The sequence below is a fragment of the Acinonyx jubatus genome, chromosome C1 (assembly GCF_027475565.1).
Source record: "Acinonyx jubatus isolate Ajub_Pintada_27869175 chromosome C1, VMU_Ajub_asm_v1.0, whole genome shotgun sequence".
NCBI lineage: Eukaryota > Metazoa > Chordata > Mammalia > Carnivora > Felidae > Acinonyx > Acinonyx jubatus.
In genome coordinates, this window is record NC_069381.1 from 179527142 (window position 1) to 179553437 (window position 26296).

The window sequence follows — 26296 nt, forward strand, 5'->3', positions numbered from 1 at the left end:
GATAGGATCTATTTATTATATATTCAATATAAAGGCATATGGCTCTTTGAAATAACTGAAAAATCCAAAACACTTTTAGTTACTACAGTTGGTGGAACAGATTATGTGTATACCTGTGCAAATGTGTATATACTTATACTTACACATATCAAACATGACAATGTGAGCTATTTCTGCCATTATTTTATTACATATTATGTAAAAATGGCATGTTTTTCTTTTTGAGGAGTCACCATATGCTACTATCTTCAATTCTTTATATGAATAAAATTTTAATACAAATTTTCCTGTTGCTTCCCTTCATTTACATGATACTATTTTAAAGCACACCGTATTAATTTGCATAAGATAAACAAAAAAAGCTACATTGGAGAAAAGTTGTCTTGGAGAAAAATGAACAATAACTTAATCCAAGAAATATTCTTATAAGGGTCAGTAAGAACATACTTTGATCCTGAACAATCAAAAGCTATCTCCAATAAATCCACAGTTTATCACCTTAGCCCGTCATTACAATGGATCAGGCAAACAAACAAACGAGAAAACAAACAGGGTGCACACTCTCCTTCCACTTCTTTAACTGGAGCTACATAGGGCAAGGTGAGTGATATGGACTGTGGCTTCCTGGGAACAAGGAAAAGATCACAGCTTCATGAGTCACACGGATGACAGAGTGATGAAAGGGAAAGACACCAGAGGAAATACGCCAATTGGGAAACTTTTCATCACTTTTCAGATACTAGTAGACAGTGAAGGCAACTGGTCTGATTCTTTAAGCCAGAACATACCAGAGGCAAGCTGAGGCTAGTTTTCTACCAGGCCAGCTAATTTATGGCACTGACCAGCCAAGAGTCATATGTTTTCAGGAACACGACACTGGGGCTGTCTGTCATCTGGTGCACACTGTGCCACTAAGGACCTTCTTATACTAACATTCATTCTTTCCCTTTTCTGAGGGTCTACTGCGTGCTGGGCCTGGTTATCACACACTAGGTATCCAATAGGGTCGGAGACCTAGTTCCTTCCTCAAAGAGTTCATGGAGCACTGGAAGAGAGAAAGCCAATTCTAGTATTATATGAAAATATTTAAATAGAATAGGGCCATTCCCTTCACTGGATTCTGTTTAGGCCTTATACCCACCCTTATCCCATAAAGTCCTTTCACATAAAAACAAAGAGGGCACTGGTTCACTGAACGCCAAGAAAGCACACAAAGGCCGAGGAAGAGAAGGTCGGCAGATAGCCTCAGAAATGTCGCCCATCTTTTCTAAGAAAAACAAAAACAAACGGGAACTACATCTTGGTTATTAGGTATTTGCCTGATATTCCATACCAGTATTTCTCAAACTGGCATCACTGTCTGCTAGAAATCTATAGACATCATCTCAAATTCTGGGGGAATTAAAAAATTCCACGTTTTCACATTGAGGATCAAAACTGCTACTATTTAGGCAGGCACGTTTTGGATAATCTGAATGACACTTATGACTGAATAGTGCCATTTGAATTCAGTTCTCCTGTTTGCATTGACAAGACAGTTGTTGCTCCAAGATCAGAGAGGAAAGTGTTGGTGAGCAGGCCATGAGGTGGGCAGGGTCTTGGATGGTAAGTGTGGTAGGAGCAGTCCCCATCTACCACACACACACAATTCTCTTACCAATTAAAAAGGCAAAGCTTTTCTTTTGCAGTATTAATTTGCATACTGACATTGATGAACTGGGGCAAGGTTATGTATATATATAAATTGCTATAGGCTAAAGAGATAACAAAATAAATGGATTTGAAATTTTTTTAAATGTTTTTACTCATTTTTGAGAGAGAGAGGCACAGAGTGCAAGCGGGAGAGGGGCAGAGAGAGACAGGGAGACACAGAATTTGAAGCAGGCTCCAGGCTCTGAGCTGTCAGCATTGAGCCCAACGTGGGGCTCAAACTCATGCATGAATGGTGAGATCGTGACCTATGCCGAAGTCGGATGCTTAGCTGCCTGAGCCACCCACGTGCCCCTGATTTTGAAAGTAAATTATGCATTTAGGTTAACTAAAGCCTTAAAGATGTCACAGTTTATTATAAGAACAAGTTTTACAATACTTTTTTACAAATAGAAAAGTAGTGGTAGAATCATCACAGGGTTCATTTAAAAATATTTTTTTCTTTAGTATTGCAGTGGGGGGTATTAAATGAATTGGCTCATCAAAACAATGAATTAGTAGGTAAAAATAAAATTGGTAGGTAAATTAGGAGACAAAAATAAGCTATTGATTTAGAAAAATGATGGCGACAATATTGCCACAGATGCTCTTGGTGAACCATTAGATACAAAATGGAAAGAATCAAGTCAAACACAAGTGAAACAAAAAGCACAAATGTATCTTTCCACTGACCACGATCTCAATATTGGTAATTTGGATTCCGAACAACAAAATCTCACATTAATATGATTCAATTAAATGTTATTTTTTACAGTTTTTCCTTAATTTATATGTCTTTTGGTTTTATAGTTCATAAAAGTTGTAAGAAGTGTTTGCATATTTTATATTTGTGCACACTTACATTTCACTAAAATAAAAGGGATTAAAGTCAACATTGTAGATCTGCAATATTTTTCCTTTTAGAATGGAAAATAACAGTTTTGGCTCCTAACAATTTTCCATGAGTCCACTCAGTGACTAAAATAAACATAACAAGCTTGAGCAGTATTATTAAAGATACATATGACTCTGATTAGAAGGACATTTGAGAGCTATATTACTATATTTATTCAAGTTTATTTTATCAATTTACAGAGTTAGAAGGAATCTGTCGCAGTCCTTTTCATTCCTATCTTCCCTGCATTCATTCTAATGAAGAAATCCTATTCAATTTTCGTGGTTCCTAACGAGGATTAAGATAATACTCAAATAACACTTTCTATCTGACCCTCTCTGCATGGGTATGTTTCTCTCTGTGTGTCCTTTAGAATACGTTCCAGCACGTCCTCCAGTGTACTTTCTCACTGGGCCGGCCATTCACTTACAACATAAATTCCTTTTGAAACATGAGGGGGTTTTTTGAGAAAGAGAGAGAGGAGGGGGAGAGAGTGTGAGTTGGGGGGAGGGGCAGTAGGAGAGGGAGAGAGAGAACCCTAAGCAGGCTCTGTGCTGTCAGTGCCTGGGGCTTAGTCCCTTGACGGTGGGATCGTGACCTGAGCCGAAATCAAGAGTTGGACGCTTAACTGACTAAGCCACTCAGGCGCCCTGAAACATGAATTTCTTCAAAGTAAAAGCCATTCCTCCTTTATTTTCATGTTCCCCAAGTACCTAGCATTGTGCTATGCACATAAGGAATGCTCAGTAAAACACAACCGGGCACAAGATTATAACAGAGTCGGCTCCTAACAAATTTCTCTGACTCCACTCAGTGTCTGAAATAAACTATCATTTTTTGTTGTGGTGCAGAAAAAGAGAAGCAGAGAGCTGACATCAGATTGTTTGCTAAAACAGAACCCCCCACCCCCGCCCCGCGAGGGAAGTGCAAAGGCAGATAAAGAGGCAATCTTTTAATACGAACATTTACGACTGTTCTAACAAGATACTAAACTGTACAGAGACAACACAGGAAAAGCTTGCTAGCTGTTGCTGTCTCTCAGTTAGACCTTTGTAACCACTTCCTCAAGTGCACAGAATCACCCCAGAAGATCAAGCTAGCAGAAGATCATTTGAGGACAATGAAACATAGTCTCAAGACCGGAATTCCCACAGAACATACTCTCATTGAAACCAACCAACATTTTTGGTGAAGTTAAAGAAGGGCACGTGACTAGAAACAATCAGAAGCAGCAATGCCTCGAAACCACAAAAACTCTCTGGACTGCAGACTCTGTACCCACATACCATTCAGTAACACCTTCAAAAATACATGGTCTAAAAACACTGCCTGAGGGCAATTTTAGAGAAATCCCATGATTTCTCTAATGGTGTAACGCCAAGAAAGGAGAATTAGCATCGACTATTTGATTGATTGTTCGTACCCTTTACTATAGTCACAGGACACGGTCTGACTTGAAGGATAGAGCCACGCAGTAGAAAGATCAATGTTTATTTCTACTTCCCATAAGATTTGGAAATGTAGGTCTGTTATGGTCACATGATTCTCACAAATAGAAACGGAATCAACCTGAAACCCAAAATAATTATCCCTATACCTGGGGAAAGCTAGACCAGCAGGGAGTAGATTTACTGGCTAGACCTCATAACCACACAAGAGTGATTATTCTCAACTCTTAATTCAGTTTTATGACACATAGATCCTTGCTCATAATGTAGTGTTGTACAAATACCAATACCAAAAATTTAATTGAATTTGTATTCAGTATATTCACTAATAAAATATCATTAAAAGGTTCTTTTTTAAATGAATAGATTTGTCTCCAAATAAAATATCAGAACATATTATTTTGACTTTTATTTTAATGTCACATATATAAAAAGCTTCTTAGCATGAATACTGTCTTCTAATGAGAGCCCCTAGTAGGATATAGTAACCCGTGGAGGACAGTGCCCACTTGAAGGAGGTGGTACTGACTTATGGATGTTGAGTTTTCTAGCCAAGGAAATAAATCTTTTCTGAGGAAATAAAAAAAAAAAGGGAGAGGAAAAGTTGGTAGCATCGCATTTGCATGACAGATAAAGTTAGAGGGAGCAGTGACTTAAATACAGCAGTTGAAAGCTAAAGCCATATCCCATTGCATAGAAAACCATAGCCTTTCTACGATCACAGATACGCAAGTGCAGTCTCAAGGAAGAGGAAACTACACATGGATACAAACTAAATAAACTGCTGGCCATTCTCTGGTTTAGGAGGAATCACAAGCAAACAGAAAGACACAAAGTAAATAGGTGTATCCATTTGACTCTCCCTCCGGCTAGCACTTTTCCTCATTATACTCATGGAGAGCATAAGAAGGGATATTTCTTTTAAGCGGCTGTGCCACAGATGAGGAAGCATACACACAGAAGGATGCTGGTATGGGGAAGCCTCGCTTGGAATATGAATATAAGGCCCACTGTTACCTTTGACACACAATTACACAGTGGCTCTATCCCATGCATACATCTTTTATTAAAGGTATCACTGAAACACGAGATTAAAGAGCCCCAACTGTTTCCCCACCCCTGCGTTTGTGGGAATGCGTCTTACGATGCAGTTTCTCACTATAAAAGCAGAATGTTCTCTTACATATACGAACTTGCCCATTATGTTGTTGTGATAAGCAGGATGCTTAACTACCACAAACTTTTCAGAAAATAAAAGTGCACCATGACACACGCTCTAAGAGGAACAGCATTATCTCACTGATTTATGTCCCTGCTTCCTTCTACTTGTCATGACAGCATAAGCTTTTTATGATCAGATTCTGTAAATAGTTTCAGAAAGCGTAAGTAGAAACTTGTAGGTACTTTGGAATAAAGCGGAAACTTATCTCAAAACCTATCAAATAACTTCTTGCCATTAGATCACCCTGTGAGAGCTACGTTAGAAGAATGGGCTCAGCTGAAGACCCTGGGTGTCACTAAAAAAGAAAAATCCTTGCCGATCTTTAGGAGATTAGAGACTCTTAAGACTTTGAAAAGCAGAAAGAAAGACAAAAACAAAACTGAAAGAGACCAACTGGGGCCCAGCAGTCTTCCCTCTGTCAGGGTCTATTAAGGTTCTGTCAAATCACTGGAGACAACGATGCTGTTAGATGTGCTGTTCAGGTAGATTAAATCATCTGATATCTCCCATGGTGGAAATGTAAAGATATGTTAAACTGCTGTAAATAATAATGTGGAGAGCAGAGTAAAAGTAGAAACCTTGGGCTTCCTCTTTCTTGTTTTTTTTTTGGGGGGGGGAGGGGGTACTTTGACAGGAATAGATACTGACATAGAAGTATGTCTATGCAGTGGGGCTAGAGCTGGTGGGAAAGAAAGAAAACCGAGTTCTCCTTATTTTGTGGTTAGCAAAAGAGGAGAGATTTGTTTTTTTGTTTTGCTTTGTGGTCCAGAATCTAAGATCTCTCATTAGACAACTGAGGAGTTTATTTATGCAATTTTGCTAACTAAAACTTCTTACACAAGATGCTCCAGTGGACCATGGATTACTGAGTAGATGCTATAGTACACGAATATGCAAAATGACAGCTCGTCTAATTTTTATGACTTTCTTGTGATTGGGAACAGCATGCTTGTCAGGTTGGGAAAAGCACTGAGACTTGAGTTAGATGTTAACTAATGTGAAACTGGGATTTCTGTTTGTTTGTAAGCGATGTTTATACTCACACTTGAAATTACATGTAGCCTTTAGAAACTCTGGAAGCTAATGACATCTTTAAAGCTATAAGAGACTGACAGGAGATGGGGGGGGGGGTGGGCAAAATGGGCAGAGGGGGTCATACAAACTTCCAGTTATAAAATAAGTAAGTTATAGGGATGTAATGTACAGCATGGCAACTAAAGTTAATAATACTATAACGCATATTGGGAAGTTGTTAAAAGGAGATCTTAAAACTTCTCATCGTAAGAAAAAAAATCTATAATAATGTGTGCTGATGGACCTTAACTAGGCTTATTGTGGTGATCATTTTACAATATATACAAATATTAAATCATTATTTTGTATTTCTGAAGCTAATATAATATTGTATATCAATGATACCTCAACAAAAGATATGAGAGACTAAGAACATAATAAGAAGAATATTTGACAATTTATTTTCAAATCAACAAGAAAATCTCTATCCCCATCTATCTGTGTATCTATATCTATCTATCTATCTATCTACATTCACTATATGCCAAGTAATATTCTTGATATTTAAACAATAAGGAGGAGAAATAATGAGTTGAAGAAGATCCATATTTGTAAGAAACTTATAGTCTAGTTGAAAAAAAAAAGCATAAGGATTTGAAAAGTCAAATTACAGCATGAAAGTCACATAAACAAAATAGTATAAAGGACAATGTGATACGCTACATAATTAATTATGAAATTAGTGTCTAGAACAGAGGTTATTACACCTGAATGTGCCACTGGAGTCATATGGAGAAGTTTTAAGATATTAAATGCTTCAGCTCTCCCACAGACCTCCTGAATTAAATTTCTGGACAAGTTGTAGGAGGGCAGGGGGTTAAATTCAGAGAAGGGAGAAGAGTTAGGGGAGAGAAGACCTGGCATTTTGTACTTTACAAAGCTCCCCAGGTGATTCTGATGAAAAAAGCTTGATACAACTAAATACAGTAGTTTTAGAGAATCACGGCTGTGGGCCAAGATGGCACCACTGGACAAAAACATATTTCTACCAGTAAAGGTAGCATATAAACCAAATGAGCTTTGAGTTATGTCACATCTTCAGCAGAAACTCACATCTTTTCCCATCTCCACTGATGCTTACCACACCAAGGTTGAGGAACACTAGTCTAGATCTTGAGAGTAAGAGCTCACAGTGGAGCTGAGAGGCTTCAAGAAGAGGTAGTTTGCATTGAGTTTTATGAGAAAGATTTTTCTTGTCAAACACACAAGAGAAAAACTTGCCAGGAACAGGAACAGCATGTATTCAGGAAAGTAAAACTGGACTTAAGTGTGATGCATTGAATAGCTATTTAGAATAGAGGGGTCATGCAGGGGAATACTGGACAGTGAGGGGATCAGATTCCTTCCTTGGGTTCCACTGTGTTTTTATTATGAAAAAATGTGAATACCAAGCCTAGGATTTTATAAGTCTCAATTCAGTAAACTCTAAGTTACTTTTGTTTACTCAAGCTACACACAAAAAGGTTAGTGTCTTATTATTTTCATTATAACCTGCAGATCAAGGATGGATTCTTGGTTATGAATTTCTGTTTCTTTTTCATATTTCTTCTTTAAAGAGGGTTCTAGGTTCTTTAGTCAATCTTATTCAATCTTTATACTTAATAGAGAAAAGCCAGTACTACAATGACCTGGTTGTTGATGACATAAAGTCTTTGTGTACAAGATGCCTTTGTTCAGACTGCCAGAAAGAAAGAGTGAATTTCCAAGATGATTATCAGTATTACTGATGATTTAATAGTTGGGGCTTACAGAATTTGAACCAAATACTAATACAACAGTTACCTGAGTGAATGATTCCTGGTAAGATCAGGTTGGCGCTCCTGTAGAATTTCAAAGATGTTGGGTTGGCGCAGAAATGCAACAATCTTGTCATTGTAAGCTGAAAAAATAAAAAAATTATGATGATGCTTTAAAAATCTGTTATTAAGTTTATGCACATAAATCCAAACTTTAAGTCTGTTTTTTGTGGTTGATATTCCTTTTACTCAAAGTCATAGTTTGAAGCCACTACAGATGCTTAAATTCTAATTTGTGTCTACCTGTTATATGATTATCGGACCTAGATGTATTAGGTGTGACGTAAGCACAAATTAAACTCATTTCATAAGCCATATTTATTATCAAGTTGCAGGATGAGATCACAAACAAGATTCTAGATATGGATGGTTTTTAGCTACTGCTTACCAAAATCAACCTCATAAGCAATTGTTAGAAATGGAAAACTATCTTCTGACTAAATAGCAACCATCCAGAGAGGTAAAGAGACAGAACAAAAGTTGCCCAAATACAACAGTGCTTTGAAAACTGAAGACATTGATAAAAGAAATTAAAGATGACACAAATGAATGGAAAGGTATACCATGTTCATGGATTGGAAGTATTAACACTGGTAAATGTACATATGCCCCAAAGCACTCTACAGATTCAATGCAATCCATATCAAAATACCAACAACATTTTTTACAGAACTAGAACAAACAATCTTAAAATTTGTAATTTGTATGGAACCACAAAAGACCCATAATAGCCAAAGCAATCTTGAGAAAGAACAACAAAGCTAGCGGTATCACAATCCCAGACTTCAAACTCAACTACAAAGCTACAATAGTTAAAACAGTAGGCTATTGGCACAAAAATAGACACACAGATCAAAGGGACAGAATAGAGAGCCCAGAAATAGATTCATGCTTATATGGCTAATTAATCTACAATAAAGGAAGCAAGAATATACAATAAGGAAAAGACAGTCTCTTCAATAAATGGTGCCATGAAAACAGGAGAATTACATGCAAAAGAATGAAACTGGACCACTTTCTTACGCTATACATAAAAATGAACTCAAAATGGATTAAAGACCTAAACCATAAAACTCCTACAAGAAAACCTAGAGAGTAATCTCTTGGACCTTGGCCTTAGCAACATTTTTCTGATATGTCTCCTTAGGAAGGAAAACAAAAACAGAAATAAACTATTGAGACCACATCAAACTAAAAAGCTTTTGCATAGCAAAGGGAACATAAATAAAATGAAAAGGCAGTATACTGAATGGGAGAAGATATTTGCAAATCATATATCAAAAACAAGTTAATATCCAAAATATATAAAGAACTCATTCAATTCAACACCAAAAGCAAACAAACAACACACAAGCACAAATAATCCCATTAAAAAATGGGCAGAGGACCCGAATAGGTCTTCTTTTTCCCAAGAAGACATACAGATAGCCAACAGACACATGAACAGATGCTCAAAATCATTAATCATCAGGGAAATACAAATCAAAACCACAGTGAGATATCATCTCACATCCTGTTAGAATGACTAGTATCAAAAAGACAAGAAATAACAAGTGTTGGCAAGGATGTGGAGAAAAGGGAACCTTTGTTTACTGTTGGTGGGAATGTAAATTGGTGCAGCCATTATGAAAAACAGTAGGGAGGATCCTCAAAGAGTTAAAAATAGAAATATCATCTGCTCTGGTAATTCCACTACTGTATATTTACCTGAAGAAAACAAAAACACTGATTCTAAAAAATATATGTATCCCTCTGTTCACTGAAGCATTATTTACAATAGCCAAGATAGGGAAGTAACCTAAGTGTCCATCGATAGATGAATGAAGAATGAGTTAAGAAGATGTGGTACATATCTTATATACATATATACATATCTTATACATGTATAATATATATATTATACACATATATAATAGAAAGTTACTTCACAATTAAGAAGAATGAAATCTTGCCATTTGCAACAAAATGAAGGGACCCAGAGAGTATTATCTAAGTGAAATAAGTCAGACCCAGAAAGACAAATACTGTGTGATTTCATTTTTACGTGATATCTAAAAAACAAACAAATGAACAACAAAATCAGAAACAGACTCATAGATACAGAGAACAAACTGATGGCTCCCAGAGGGCAGGGACTGAGGGAATAGACAAAATAGGCGAAAGGCATTAAGAGGGGCAAAGTTCCAGTTACAAAATAAGTAAGTCACAGGATGAAAAGTACGTCACAGGGAACACAGTCACCAATACTGTAATGATTTTGTATCAGATATACACTGAGTAACGTATCAAAGTGTGGAATCATCATGCTATACATTAGAAGCTAATATAACATTGTATGTCAACTGTACTTCAATTAAAAAAAAAAGAAAAACAGTTGTCAGCAACAGTTACTACCAAAAGGTAGAAGACAAACCATTCCCAAATTCTCTGTGGAAATAAATGCCATTAAGCCACACTTAGCTTTTTACCAAACCAACTATACCAACAGCTACAACACAAACGGAATCATCAACTATGTACATAGAATTAAAAGAAAAATTCACCTCTGTCAAGACTGGCTAATGTCTATAGAAATTTCAAAACAGTTAATTAAAATTTATTAAGCGCTCTAATAATTAATACCTCTTTTGTCAAGAAAACTAATTTGTTTACTTAAGATTATTTATCTTGATTATATCTATTTCTAATCAGAAATATGGACATATTTAAATCACAGAACTGAATATCTGAATTTTCAAACATCAGTGACTCTGATTCAGTTCATAAATATGATCAAGTAACATGCCTTACTTAAACTCACAAGTGATCAAACAAAAGAAATATAAGGCTCTAAACATTTGTTAGTTCACATTTTATGCATCAGGCCACCTGTGCATACAAATTTTAGCTAAATGTGAATAAAATTTAAAAAATACTACCTGCTAACATGGAATCGCATTGTCAAACTTGAAGTGTACCTAACTGCACATTTCCTCATACAAAAATAATGAAAACACTTTTTATAGTTTTTTTGAGAAAACACTTTGATAGCTGAAATTTTGTCACTGGGTTTTACACTCCATTCAAGATCAGAGACTATATAACTTTTTTAGCAATAATTTCATAAGACTTTAAAATTCTCTATGCAGCATAACATACAGCATAACAATACATAATAACAGCATAATAACAGCATAACAATACACAGACTCTTAGACTTTGATCCAAGATTTCTTCCTGTCCAGTGTTTGTCAAATTTCTTTAGCTAAGTAATGCCACAGGCATTACTTTATATTTCACATTAAAGTTTTTCTTAAAGAAGTAAAAATTTTAAGGTAAAAACAGACAAATGGAGAACTACTCAAATTTAAGATGAAGCAGGGAGCTGACATGGCCTCCTACCACCTACCTGTCTACTCCACCTGCCTTAGGGGTCCAGGTGTGAAAACCGATCTACGTCAACCTCATCATGTGAATACTAATTCAAGTTGTTGGTTAGGCCTCTTTGCCCCATTCATTTATTTGTATTTTATAATTTTGGAGGCTCTTGCTGCCTTGTATTTGCTACAACTACATAGCTCTCTACCAAAACCTTAAGAATGTGCCATAATTGCTTTCTTATTCTGAGGCTACCATAGGCTCACACACCATTTAAATTCTGTACCAGAGCGCCTGGATGGCTCAGTCGGTTAAGCGTCCGACTTCAGCTCAGGTCATGATCTTACAGTTCATGGGTTCGAGCCCCATGTCGGGCTCTGTGCTGACAGCTCAGAGCCTGGAGCCTGCTTCCCATTCTGTGTCTCCCTCTCTCTCTGACCCTCCCCCATTCATGCTCTCATTCTCCCTCTCTCTCTCTCTGTCTCTCTCAAAAATAAATAAACATTAAAAAAATTTAAAAAATTCTGTCCTGAGCATTATGTATATACTAATATATATGCTTGTCCAATGCTTAATGTGAAATGACCACATAACATATTTGCCTTAAGAGTAACTTCAACAATCTAATATAATAGCTCTGCTCAGAAAACGTAGAGCAAGATAAAAAATCTCATTCTATAGGATTTTGTATGACAGAAGTGTTTTGCGATTCAAAATTGGTCTCTTAGGGATAATGCACGTTTCTCAGTACAGGGCAAAAGTAGCAGGCTGCCAATAGAGAAGTATCAGCACAGGATGCATGATTCACACTGATAGGAAAAGCAAAGATAAAGGTTTCTGGAATGGGATGACATACCCACTGGAACCATGTCCTGGTACTGTGGCCTACTGACTGTATTGAATGTACTCGATGGCCTGGGAAGCACTGGTGGTCCTGTGTGTCGAGAATCTTCTCCTACCTGCAAACAAAAGCATCGTTTATGTTCTGCACCAAGATCGAGACTGGTTTAAATCAGCACACCAAGCCTAGTTGTTCAAAATACTTGACGACTACTAAGTACCAACTGATGGGAACAGATGCCAGGTGAGGAGCTGACACAGGGTTCTCACAAGCTCTGCTTTAGTTGCCGAATCGAGGGGAAGGGTTCAGGCATCTGTATCCTCGAGAGGGGCCGGGCAGTGACTATTTACCACATGGTATCGAGGTAGTTCCATACGAGTACAATTACTGGGGCTGTAGAAGCCGAACAGCAGCAGACCTGTTCATCGGGAATAACCTCTGGTTTGACAAAACAAAAACCTGGAACAATACATTGGAGAGAAAACCTGGAGGGTACGAGTGCCAGGTTATACCTTCTTTTGGCTAAGGCAGGTTGGAGAATTCTCTGCCTCAGCAGAGCCTGAAGAGCAGCCAGCTTCGTGTGGGCTTCAGGGTTGGTGTGGTATCTCCTCAGGAGCAATTTTACATGCCTGTTAGAGCACCTGGTACAACAGCTCTTTCTGGTTTGAACCTCCCACACCAGGCAGCTAATCGCAGCAGCTGTGGAAGAGCTACCATAGGGCTGCCCTAACCAAAATTATTTATTGTACCTATTATAGATTTAGAAACTCATACATACAAGTAGGTAAACAAAAATGCCCACTAATAGTCTTATCAGTAAACTCTAACACTGCTTTAGCTTCTGTTTTAGCATCCCCTCCTTGCCCGTATTACACAAGTCTTTTAAGATGACAGTAGAACAGAAGTATTAGAGAGAAAGAGAACAAAAGGCCAAATAACATATTGGATTTACAAATTGGTACTTTTCAAACAGAGCTTCTAGGGGCACCTGGATGGTTCAGTGGGCTGAGTGTCTGACTCTTGGTTTCGGTTCCAGTCACAATCTCATGGTTCTCGTGAGATCAAGCCCCGCATAGGGCTCTATGCTGACAGCTTGGGGCCTGCTTGGGATTCTCTCTCGCTCTCCCTCTGCTCCTCCCCTGCTCATCTGCGTGCACACTCGCGTGCTCTCTCCTCACCCCCCCCCCCAGGCTAAATAAACATTTAAAAAAAAAATAAGAAAATAAAACAGAGCTTCTATTCCCACCCATCGAAACCTTCACAGCCATTTTATCACATCGTATCTGTTAGGTGCCTGGGGACGGGTTTTTCTAAAGGCCCTAAAACTAAAACTACCATTCTCACCCTACACTGCTTGCTTATCCTTCAAGAATGCTCTCACTCATTCTTCAGAGTATAGTTCAAACAGCAACCCCCCTCCCCAATGAAACCTTGCCTTCCCTTCAAGCTGACTTTATTAAAAAAAATTTTTTTTTAACATTTATTCATTTTTGAGAGACAGAGACGAGTGCGAGCGAGGCAGGGGCAGAGAGAGAGGGAGACACAGAATCGGAAGCAGGCTCCAGTCTCTGAGCTGTCAGCACAGAGCCCGACACGGGGCTGTGAGATCATGACCTAAGCTGAAGTCGGACGCTTAATCAACTGAGCCACTCAGCTGCCCCTCAAGCTGACTTTAAATGCACCCTTCTCTGACCTCGCAAAGTACCTGGTATACATTTCTTAAGCAGCCGCCATCATTAACATTTTATAAAGCATTTCATTCGTATTTTTTTCAAAAAAATGTTTAAGTCTTATTATTTATTTTTGAGAGAGAGAGACAGAGTGTGAGTAGGGGAGGGGCAGAGACAGAGGAAGACACAGAATCGGAAGCAGGCTCCAGGCTTCAAGCTGTAAGCACAAAGCCCAACACGGGGCTCGAACTCATGAACCACAAGATCATGACCTGAGCAAAAGTCAGATGCTTAACCGACTGAACCACCCAGGCGCCCCTCAGTCATATTTTTACTCACTTGTATTATGGTTTGTTTCACACATTTTCTCCTTAATAAGAACAAGGAACATACGTTATTGGCATCCTTCACCCCAACCACCATGTTTCTACACTGCACGCATTTGGTAAGAATCAGTTTGTTGGATGGAAGATACAGCAAAATTTCTACTACCTGTAATGTTTGCTAAATGAGTATAAGAGAGTAGATGGAAAGACTCATGTGTATAATCGAAGTTGCTTGCTGTGCGTCTCTTGAATTATTGGCTTTGAAGAACGAAGTCAGCCACTCTCAGAGGAGATTCGATCATTAACTACACCTTGTTTGCCAGTCACAGAACTTATCATTCAATACACGAACATATACTTTGCCTCCTGTCAGGACGTGGTCATGTGTCATTATTTCCCAGAACAGCCAAATGTCTTCTCTTCAACACCCTCCTTCCTCGAAGGAGACCTTTAGATGGTGGGCAAGGCCAGATAAATGTGTGTAGCACGGTGGGGTGTGCGGGCTTCCAACAGCTGTGCCAGAAAACACCTTCCCATAAATGGTCTGACAAGGCTGGGGCTGACTGCTGAGGCTTTATGGGGTTAGCTCTGTTCTACCACTCAGTCTCCATCAACAGGAGAAGATAACTTGCATTTGAATGTGTGCCTTAGGATCCCTCTCCCACAACAGGCTGCTACTAGACCATGGAAATAACTCAAGTTCTGAGGCAGAAGAACTGAAAGCAAAAGGAGCACAGCTATTAATCTGATGCAGACCTGACCAGACCAAGCAGCCAGCTCATACGGTGAAGTCAAGATAAGACAAGTGGCTAAAAAATAAAAAAAAAAAAAAATACAAGTGGCTAAAGTGCACTGGCCTTGTGATAAAGTCAGGCAGGGCCCTAATTATGATACACATCACACACGAAGTCCAAAGGTGAGAGGTGTGTTTTCTGCTTTTAGGATGAATGCTGTTGGCATCATCCAGGTCACCACTAATGGTTTCCATGGCAGCAAAGTAAAGATTTATTAGTTACTCATAAAACATAAATATTTTTGTGCATACCTCATCTTGTAATAGATTTATATATCATTTTTATATGAGCTTCTCAAGTATATTCTGCACATACAACCAGCAAACCCACAAGTCTGTAAATCACGAGGGGAAATTCCAAGAGTAGAATTTTGATGAATCAAATCCAGTTATTTATCGCATTCGTAATTTTCCTTATAACAGAGTCTACAAAACTCTTTGACCTATAATGTAACACTGAAAATAGAATATGCACATAGACCTAGAAAGGAACGCAGGAGAAGAATCTTAATTCTTTTTGCCTAAGCAAATCTTTCGAAACAATGTTTACCAAGTGATGACATACATTCAACACTAAGCCAGTATTAAAGAGAAACAAAGTTGACCTAAAGCATTCCTTTTATTTAAGCTGCTAAAGAAAAAGGGAAACAGGAAGAGACTATTTCCTTTGTCTTGGTGGAGGTGGTGGGGGGTGGGTTAGGCTATTAGAGAGCCCCCATGTGGTTACCATAGGTCACTGCAAACCAGTAAAGTAGAGGAAGTAATTTAGTAATTTAGGAATTCTTAATTCTGCCTATTTTCTCTTCCTTAGAGTACATGAATCAATGCTCAGATATATTGTGATTTTTATTTATTTTATTATGTTTATCTATTTTGAGAGGGAGAGAGATTAAGAGAGAGAGAGAGCGCAGGAGGGGCAGAGAGAGAGAGGGAGAGAGAGAGAATCCCAAGCAGACTCTGCACTGTGAGCACAGAGCCTGATGCAGGGCTTGAACCTCTGAACTGTGAGATCATGACCTGAGTCAAAATCAAGAGTCAGATGCTTAACCGACTGAACCACCTAGGTGCCCCAATATATCATGATTTTAAAGACTATTAGTGAGGACACCACAACCCATAGCATTGGCTAAAGACTTTAATCCAATCCAGCAACCCTCACTTAAAAAACCTCCCATATGTCACTGAATTTTAGCCCTATTTTTTCCTCTGAAGCTGTCCTTAGGTGGGCAAAAGGGTTTACCACCATCCTCTCTTGAACATTTCATACATGGAGAATGCTCTCTCACCATCTTCTGAATATAAAAAAATTCTCTAATTTCTTCCATCTTTCTTCAAATATCTAGCTCTTAAAATGTGTAAATTAGGCTTTGGGTATTTTCAGAGAAGCCCTGCCAGCATTCCAGCACTTTTCAGTCTCCAAATGATAATCTCTAAATCAAACTGGAAAAACAAAACGATAAGAGAGATTCCACAAACCACCACATCCCTGCAGCTCCCATGAACCCCCAGGCCCATCCCCAAGGCGCGTGACTCACCTCGCCTGCACTGTGGCTGCGTTGCCTGGTCAGGTGCTGCCGATGAACCAGCGCACTCGTGGGTCTACTGCTCTGCAGCGGGAGCCGGGGGTCGATGAAAGTGGTGGTGCGGGAGTTGTGGTCGACAAAAAATGCCTAGGAAACAATCCCTTCAATCAGTAGTCCATTCGTGCCACACACTTGTCCTGGCTGCCCTATCATTTGGTACATTCAGGAAAAGTCCCAATTTTGACTTTTGAGTAACGATCTTAGCTCCATTTCCTTTTAATTTTAATCTTTGGGGAACGTCATTCCTGGTTTTAGGAAATACTCTAAGGAACAGTCATCAAAGATAGGATCTGAGAAAGGAGCCATATGAAAGGGTATTTGGGCTTCTCATTAAGCTCTTACTGCTATCCGTGGTTATTGTGAAGTTTTTATCACCTAAAACTTCACCATCATTGACTGCTCCTTTTCCTCTCCCACGCTGTCAGCCCCCAGTCTCTCCACTTTCCCAAGGTAGTGCCCTCTCTACTTTTTCATCCCAGCCTGATGACCAGCCCGTTATTTCAGGGTTTTCTCTTGTTCCACACCTCTACAACCGTATTCATTTAGCTGGCACCTCAGTAGCAGAATATTCTTTCTGACTGCTTTGATTACATCACTGCTCCAGTCCAAAGCTTCCACTGGCTACCCAGTGTTTATCTAAAAAAAACATTCCAACTCTTTGGAGGTTTTCCAAGACTTTAAAATCTCCTTCCCATCTACCTTCCCAGTTTAATCATTGATCACATACATCCATACAAATTCTATCACCTACAATAACTTTGGGCAAGTCACTTGATTTCTCTGAGCTGTAGATTTCGTATAAAAACATGTCTGCTTCATTCATAATAAACATTTCTTTCCCCATAACATGAAAGGAGGGAGGAATCATGTTCTACTGTGTTTACTGCAGAATCCCTGATGACATGAAATCATGAATGAGTACAAAGTGTTTCTTTGTGTTTGTTTAATTCTGAAGCTCTAAGCCAGTGCTATTTATCCTTATCATTAAGAGCCAAATGGTATAAGTCTTCAAAGTAAAATTCACTCTAGGTAGTAACAAAGCCTATTATCTCCAGGACAATTAGAAAATGTAAGTTTTCCATGATCAGATAAAGTTAATTAAGTCATCAAGATAAGAGAGATGATTAGGAGAGTCAGGAGACACTTAACCTGTAAGTCAAGTGTCAGGGCACATGATATATGCCAAATAACCTAAGCAAAAAAGAACGGACTTCTTAAACTGATGGAGCTCAGTTTAAAAAGTACCTTAAAGACTAGGAATGAATACACCTAGGCAAATACCAGGTTTAGATGATATATTTATATCTATAAAAAAATCAATCACCTTCCCATTATGAAATAAAATGTTTCTGTATACACATAATCAGGAAACAGGCAAAACAATGTAGTCCACAAATAGGAAAAAAAATTATTTTTTTGTAATGAAATAACTTTAAGCAGTAGATGCACTACAAAACAAAGCAGAGAAATATACAGAATGAGAATCTTTGCCAGTCCCTTCTTTCCATGGCCGATTTCCAGGTACAAAGACTGAATTAAATGGAAGTCTTGTAGGAGATGATGTCATCAGCCTCACATCCCTAGGTAATGCTTTCTTTTTCCTAACATGTCAGGTGGAACACCTGTCTTCTCTGATCTTGTAAAAAAATAATACACCAAATGATAAATTCTATATAGGCTTATATTGGCAGGTTCTGGTCCCAAATGTCATACTGGTCCCCATTTGATTTGGGCTTCTAATATACTTGTACATCATTTCTGCCACTATTCAAAGTGTCATAAAATAGAAATTAAATTATTTTTACAAATGGGTATTTCAAAGTAATAGACACTATAATCAGCCATGTATCTTTATTAAAGTTTTTATTACTAAAACAATAATATAAGCCATGTTTTTTAAGGGAAAAATACAAAGAGTACTAAAATAGAATTGCCTATTTACTCTACCTAATTTCTTTGGAATGTTTTGAAGGGATGGGTAGCCATTTAGAGGTAACAATGATGCACTTATAATTATAAGGATAAATGGGTGTGCACATCTAGGTCAGCTGTGATTTACATGTAGTGTCACAGTGTAATTTGATGTTAAGAGGCTTGTCTAAAACCAATTCTCTAAAGAATTATACTGTAAATGCCTTGAGGATAAGGACTCTTTCTTACTCATCCTGTTATCCCCGGTAGCTTTTGGGACTGCATCTGGGGGAAAGTTGGAGGCTTAGAAAATAATAAATTGTCCAAAATTCTAATATGCTAGTATCTTGACCAAAGTACAGAGACAACTCACAATGAACTAATCAAGTAATAAAAGTCATATTCTTTTACATAAGCATAGAAATACTTAAAGATCTTAAAAAACCAATGAGGGGTGTGTGTGTGTGTGTGTGTGTGTGTGTGTGTGTGTGTGCATGTGTGTTAGGTGAAAAACGTGGAGAGCTAAAGAATATAAAACCACAGAATAGGAGTTTTTAAAACATCCCATTGTAGATATGAATAAACTACCAAGGTAAGACTCGAGACGTGGGAGGCAAAAGAATAATCAAATTACTGGGATCTAGAAAAAGACAAGCCTGGTTCTGAGAGCTAGCTCCACTACTTACTAGCAATGTAACCTTGGACAAACTACTTACTTAACTTTTTTAAACCACAATTTCTTCTGTAAAATGGGGATAGTAACACCTACATCAAAGGATGGTTAAATGAGATGGTTCTCATAAATTTTTTAATGTAGTGCCTATAACTTCTTAAATGTTACTATTATTAGTACTAATAATAAGTTTTAACTTCTAAGACATTTTTCCCAGGATCACAATGCTTCTTGCTATATTCCATAAACGAAGCTCAAAAAAATGGAGAACCAGTGAAACTACATTTCCCGAGTTCCTTGTAGATACGTGTGGCCCAGACTAAGTTCTGGTCAATGAGATGTAAACAGAGTGTCACATGATACTCCTGGGAAACCTCCTCACAAGAAGATTTTTACAAAGTCAAGCCCTCCTTTTGTCCTTCATCTTTTCTGTTCCCTGAGATAAGGATGCTCCAGCAGCCACACTGAGCCATAAAGATGAAAGAAAGATGGCTGAGCAGAAAATGGAAGGGGCCAGGGCTCTCACAACTTGAGGAATCACCTTAAAAGCCCCAGACTGCCTGCCTCTGAGCTCCTTTATTGAGTGAATAAAATCCTGTATATTAAACTTTATATGGGTCTCTGTCACAATGCAGCCGAACCAAATCCTAATTGATCCACTGAAGTCTCCTCTGCAATGCAAAGGAAACATGGTCTTTCTAAAATTAAAAACACAGAACACACAAGCCAGCAACCACCATTATAAATAAAGATTTTCATTATTTGATAAATAATGATATCTCATTGTTGTTCAGCTTCAATATAGTTGGATAATAGTTCCTGACTTAAGTAAAATGTATAGTTGGGAACCTGTAAAGCTGGGACTTGAACTTACCTTTCTGTCTGACGCTAAAGCCCAATGAGCAGTACCTCTTTCCCCTCTGTCTCCTTTTCATATATCTTTTTGTTTCCATTCTGCTTTCTGCTCCCTATCTTTTCCTTTTCATGTTCCTCCCACTCCCCTCACACCTCACATCGTACGTGATGTTAGAAAGCATTCAAGTATTTACTGAATTAGACTGGCAATAACAGCCATTCACAGTGCTGGGCCTCAACACTGTTTCAACACTGAAAAGGCTACTAACGCCAGACAGCAAACGGTACACAATTTCCATAATTTGCATCACTAACCAGTTGGAGGTACGGCTGTGGGTGGGGAATAGGTGCTATTTGTATCCCACAAAAAGGTCAGTTTCAGAGTCAAATCAAATGTGCATATTGTTTACACATGCTTTTTTAACTCTGCCAAGTACTTGGGGAGAAAGATCTTGATTAAGACCTCTATCAAAATCACATTGGTAGAGCACTAACGGAATGCAGCACAAAGACACAATTACTTGGCATGCATTTTGACTCTGCCCACCCACTGTGTGACCATGGACAGGTTTCCTTCGTGCTTTGCTATTTCCACAGAAAGGTAACCACTCACTCGGGTAACAGTTGAGCTGTGAAAAATGTATTCTACTTTAAAATAGAGAGAAAAGCACAGAAAACTTCCTGGGCCAATTTTAGGTTTGCCATTTCTATTTGTGACACACAAATCAATTATGTCAGAAAAGTGGATCACTTTCCCACAGGATATCCTAAGTAGTTCAAGCCAGTAATGAAGTTGACCTAGTACTTTTTTTTTTTTTTAATTTGGGTCACTTTTTATGTCACTGTTCTTGAATCACCTGCCTTTATTTATGAAAGCATTTAACATGTATTATAAATTCTATGTGGATAAACGGCATGCTGAGAATGTAGACTACGTGAAAAAAACAACTGTATCAAAAAATGAGTCTTTTTCAGATTAGCCATAGGAAAGCAAATTTTGAACAACATGGATTCCCTACTGTTAAGTTTTATTAAGGAAATTGACTCAAGCTTCACAGTGCTGGACCAACTAACAACACAGTCAAAAACTGAAAGGAATGCAAATACACAAACTCAAATCTCATTTGAAAAACTTCTTCCCTTTCACTGCTTCAGGGCATGGTGGAGTCAGGAAATACGGGCTGGTTGGAGCCAAGTGGTATTTTAGCAAGGCCAAACAAAATACACTTCTCTCTTTACACAATTCTTTCTTTTTATTTTTTTAAGCTTCTATTATTTTAAGAAAGGAAAAAGTCATCAGTATTTGTGAAGAAATACCAACCTCAGGCTCAACAAATCTAAGTTACAGAAGTTTGAAATTGTTTCCAGTTAACATTCTGCCAAACCAGGAATCCATATTAAAAGACCATGTAAACAAAATAAAACAAAAAGCACTTGTAACTCTGCTCCACAAAGGTCAAATCTTCTATCTTCTTCTAAAGAGCTATGGAGAAATCAGTAGTTCAAGATGGTGGCACAGGAAGATCCTGAACTCACTTCCTCCCACAGACACAACACATCTACAGCTACATAAGAAAACAAGAGAACTGAACAACTACTCCACAACAAAGGATAAAAGGGCCACAGTGAGATGGGTAGGAGAAGCAGAGATCTCCCCAAAAATCCCACCCCCAAGTGTAGCAACCATTGGGAGGCGTCTCACAAATATGGAAATCCTCCCTGAGGAGTGAGGGGTTTTTGCCTCATGTCAGGCACCCAACTCCTTGGGACCTGCACTGGAGAGACAAGCTCCCAAGATATCTGGCTTGTTGAGCCAACAAGACTTACATCCAGAAAAATCATCGGGCTGTAGGGAGCAGACATTGTGCTCTTAAAAGGGTTGTGTGCAGACTCACTTGCCCTGGGATCCAGCACAAAAACAGCAGTTTGTTAAGAGCCTAGATCATATGTGAAGAAATTCATGTATTAATCTCAAAGCATCTGCCACAGGGCAAAAGTCTGTTGGGACTCTTTCCAGGAGTGGAAGTACTGGTGGGTGCCATGTTTGCACTCTCACTTTAATTTGCTGGGGCCAACTCCCACCCCCACCCCGGAGGCAGAGGTGGGTGCCCTATTCCCTGACACTGCTACTGCTACCGGCCAGAGGCAGTAGGTGAGCACCCTAAGCCCTCTTATTGCTTTTGCAGCCCTGTCCCACTCCCAGCTTCCCTCCCAGCTCCCCAAAGCCAGTAGATGTAGACAGCCCACACAAGGGATACCCACTGAGTACTTGGCTCCAGTAACCAGGGGGGATTGCATTTCTGAACCCCACGGAGCTGAAATGAATGGACACGCACCATGAGAGACGATTAAGAACTAGGGCAAGGTTAAATGACAAGGTTCACTGCCCACACAGGGACACCCTTCAAGACCAGGAGAGACAGTTGTTTTGCCTAACACAGAAACAAACACAGAGTCACACAAAATGAAGAAACAGAGGAATATGTTCCAAATGAAAGGACAAAATTCCAGAAAAAAAAAAAAAAACAACAACTAATGAAATGGAGATAATTTACCTGATAAAGAGTTCAAAGTAGTGGTCAAAAGTTGCTCACTAAATTTAGGAAAATGGATGAACATTGAGAAAATCTCAATAAAAGACAGAAAATACCAAACAGTAGTCACAGAGCTGAAGAATACAATGGCTGAACAATAACTGAATATGATACCTGAAAATACACTAGAGGGGTTCCACAGCAGACTAGATGAAGCAGAAGAATCAGTGATTTGGAAGACAGGGTAGTGGGACTCACTCAAACAGAGCAGCAAAAAGAAAACAAAATTTTAAAAAGTGAAGATAGCTTAAGGGACCTGTAAGACAACATCAAGCAAAAATAACATGTGCATTTTAGGGGATCCCAGAAGGAGACAAGAGAGAGAAAGGGGCTGAAAACTATTTGAGTTAATAATGGCTGAAAATGCCCCTAATGCAGAGAATCTGAAAAGTAGCAAGAGAAAAACAACTTGTTATACAAAAGGGAACCCCCATAAGATAATCAGTAGATTTTTCAGGAGAAACTTTGCCAATCAGAAGGAACGCTATGATATACTTAAAATGCTAAAAGGAAAACTTCTAAGCAAGAATACTCTATCTGGCAAGGGTATCATTCAGAATTGAAGGAGAGATAAAGAATTTACCAGACAAGCAAAAGCTAAAAGAGTTTATTACCAATAAACTGGCTCTGCAAGCTGAAAAGTAAGGGTGCTAATTAGTAATAAGAAACCATACAACAGAAAAAACTCACTGAAATATATAGCAAAGGAAGAGAATTAATCACTTATAAAGGCAGTATAAAGGTTGAAAAACAAAAGTAGCAAAATAACCATAACCACAATAATTAGTTAAAACATACATAAGATAAAAGATGTAAAATGTGACATCAAAAATGTAAAATGTTTGGAGGGGGGTGTAAAAATGCGATTGAGAATGCATTCAAATTTAACTTGCTATCAACATAAAACACATTGTTATATGTATAGGCTACTATATACGAGCTTTATTGTAACCACAAAGTGAAAACCTGTAGTAGATACCCAAAAGATCATGAGAAAGGAATCTAAGTATCACACTACAGAAAGCATTCAACCACAAAGGGAGGAAGGCAAGCGAAGAAGAAAAGAACAGAGAGGAACTACAAAACAGTCAGAAAACAATAAACAAAATGGCAATAAGTACACATCTATCAGTAATTACTTCAAATGTAATGAACTAAATTCTCCAATCAAAAGACATAGAGTGGCTGAATGGTTAAAAACAAAAAACAAAACACAAGACCTATATATGTTGTCTGCAAGAGACTCACCTTAGATGTAAGGGAACACACAGACCGAAAGTGAAGGGATGGAAAAAGATGTTTCATGTAAACAGAGCCAAAAGAAAGCTGAGGTAACTATACTTACATTGGATAAAACAGACTTTAAAACAAAGATTGTAACAAAAAACAAAAATGGACTTACATAATAATAGAGGGGTCAATTCAAGAAGCCATAACATTGATAAATATTTATGTACTCAACACAGAAGTACCTAAAGCAAATATTAACAGATTTAAAGGGAGAAACTGAAAGCAACATAATACTAGTAGGAGACTTTAATACCCCAGTTACATCAATGGATAGATCATCCAGACAGAAAATCAATAAGGAAACACTAACCTCAACTGACACAACAGAGCAGATGAACTTAAAAGACATACATACAATACTCCATCCTAAAGTAGCAGAATACACATTCTTCTCAAATGCACAGGGAATATTCTCCAGGATAGATCACGTGCCAGACCACAAAACAACTCTCAATAAACTTAAGAAGTCTGAAATTATATCAACCATCTTTTCCAACCACAATAGTATGGAGCTAGATATCAATTACAAGAAAACTGGGAAAATCACAAATATGTGGAGATCAAACAACATGCTACTGAGCAATCAGTGGGTCAATGAAGAAAGAAAAAGAGAAATTAAAAACTGACTTTAGGCAAATGAAAATGGAAATAAACATACCAAAATCTATGGAGGCAGCAAAACCAGTTCTAAGAGGGAAGTTTATAGCAGTACCAGTCTACTCCAAGATGCAAGAAAAAAATTAAGTAAACAATATAACTGTATACCCAAAAGAACCAGAAAAAGAACAAACTCCAAAGTTAGTAGAAGGAAGGAAATAATAAAGATAAGAGAGGACATAAATGAAATAGAGACTAAAAAGACAATAGAAGAGACCTTAGTTTCACTGAGCTGTTTTTTTGAAAAGATAAACAAAATTGACAAACCTTTAACTAGACAACAGACGAGGAGAAAAAGAGGGCTCAAATAAATTAAATCAAAAATAAAAGAGGAGAAATCACAGCTGATACCAAAGAAATACAAAAGAATTATAAAAGATAATTACATGCTAGGGTGCCTGGGTGGCTCCATCAGTTGAGCATCTGATTCTTGGTTTCAGCTCAGGTCATGATCCCAGGGTTGTGGGATTCAGCTCCGTATCAGACTCCATGCTGAGCATGGTTTGCTTGGGATTTTCTCTCTCTTTCCCTCTGCTCCCTCCCCCATTCACTCTCTCTCTCTTGCTCTTTCTCTCTCTCTCTAAAATAAAAAATTCTAAAAAAAATTTTTTAAAAGGTAACTACATGCCAAAAAATTGGACAACATAGAAGAAATGGGTATATTCCTAGAAACATGCAATCTTCCAAGACTGAATAATAAATTAATAGAAAATACGACTGGATCAATTATTGGTAAGGACACTGAATCAGTAATCAAAAAACTTTCAAGAAACAAAAATCCAAGATCAGGTAGCTTCACTGGTAAATTCTACCAAACATTTGAATAAGATTTAATAATACTACCCTTTTCAAACTCATCCAAAAAATGGAAAAAGAGGGAACACTTCCCAAACTCATTTTTTGAGGATAACATTACCTAATAACCAAACCAGAAAGGAACAGAACACAAGGAAAGTTACAGACCAATATCCCCAATGAATACAGATGTAAAATTCTTCAACAAAATATTAGCAAACCAAATTCAACAATACATCAAAAGAATCATATACCATGATCAAGGGGAATTTATTCCAGCAATGCAAAAATGGTTCAAAATCTGAAATCAATCAGTGTGATAAACCACATTAACAAAATGAAGGATAAAACTGTATGATCATTTCAATAGATGCAGAAAATGCATTTGACAAAATTCAACACCTATTTATGATAAAAACTCTCAATGAAGTGAGTATGGATGGAATGTACTTCAGCATAAAAAGGCCATATATGACAAGCCCACACCTAACATTAGACTCAAGACAGAAAAGCTGAAAGCTTTTCCCTTAAGATCAGGAAGAAGACAAGGATGCCCATTCTCACCACTTTTATTCAACATAGTATTGGAAATCCTAGCCAGAGTAGTTAGGCGGGGGGTGGGGTGAGGGAGGGGCGGGGGGGGGGGGAAGACAGGGGGGTAAGCATCCAAATTGGAAAGAAAGAAGTAAAACTATCATTATTTGCATATTTCATAATTATATATATAGAAACTCCTAAAGACTTCATTAAAGAACTGTTAGAACTAATAAATAGATTGAGTAAAGTTGCAGGGTACAAAATCAATATATAGAAATATGTTGCATTTT

The 26296-nt window shown here is 38.0% G+C and overlaps 1 protein-coding gene across 5 annotated transcripts in view; it reads right to left on the minus strand.

Moving 5' to 3' along the window:
• Positions 1-26296, minus strand: part of HECW2 (HECT, C2 and WW domain containing E3 ubiquitin protein ligase 2) — a 369305-nt gene that overhangs the window by 62603 nt on the left and 280406 nt on the right. For all 5 annotated transcript variants that reach the window (XM_027054227.2, XM_027054211.2, XM_027054201.2 and 2 more), the window contains 3 exons: positions 16647-16781; positions 12338-12440; positions 8111-8207 (listed from right to left, as the gene is read on the minus strand). In XM_027054227.2, coding sequence (XP_026910028.1) covers positions 8111-8207; positions 12338-12440; positions 16647-16781 — 335 coding nt within the window. The remainder of the gene's footprint in view (positions 1-8110; positions 8208-12337; positions 12441-16646; positions 16782-26296) is intronic.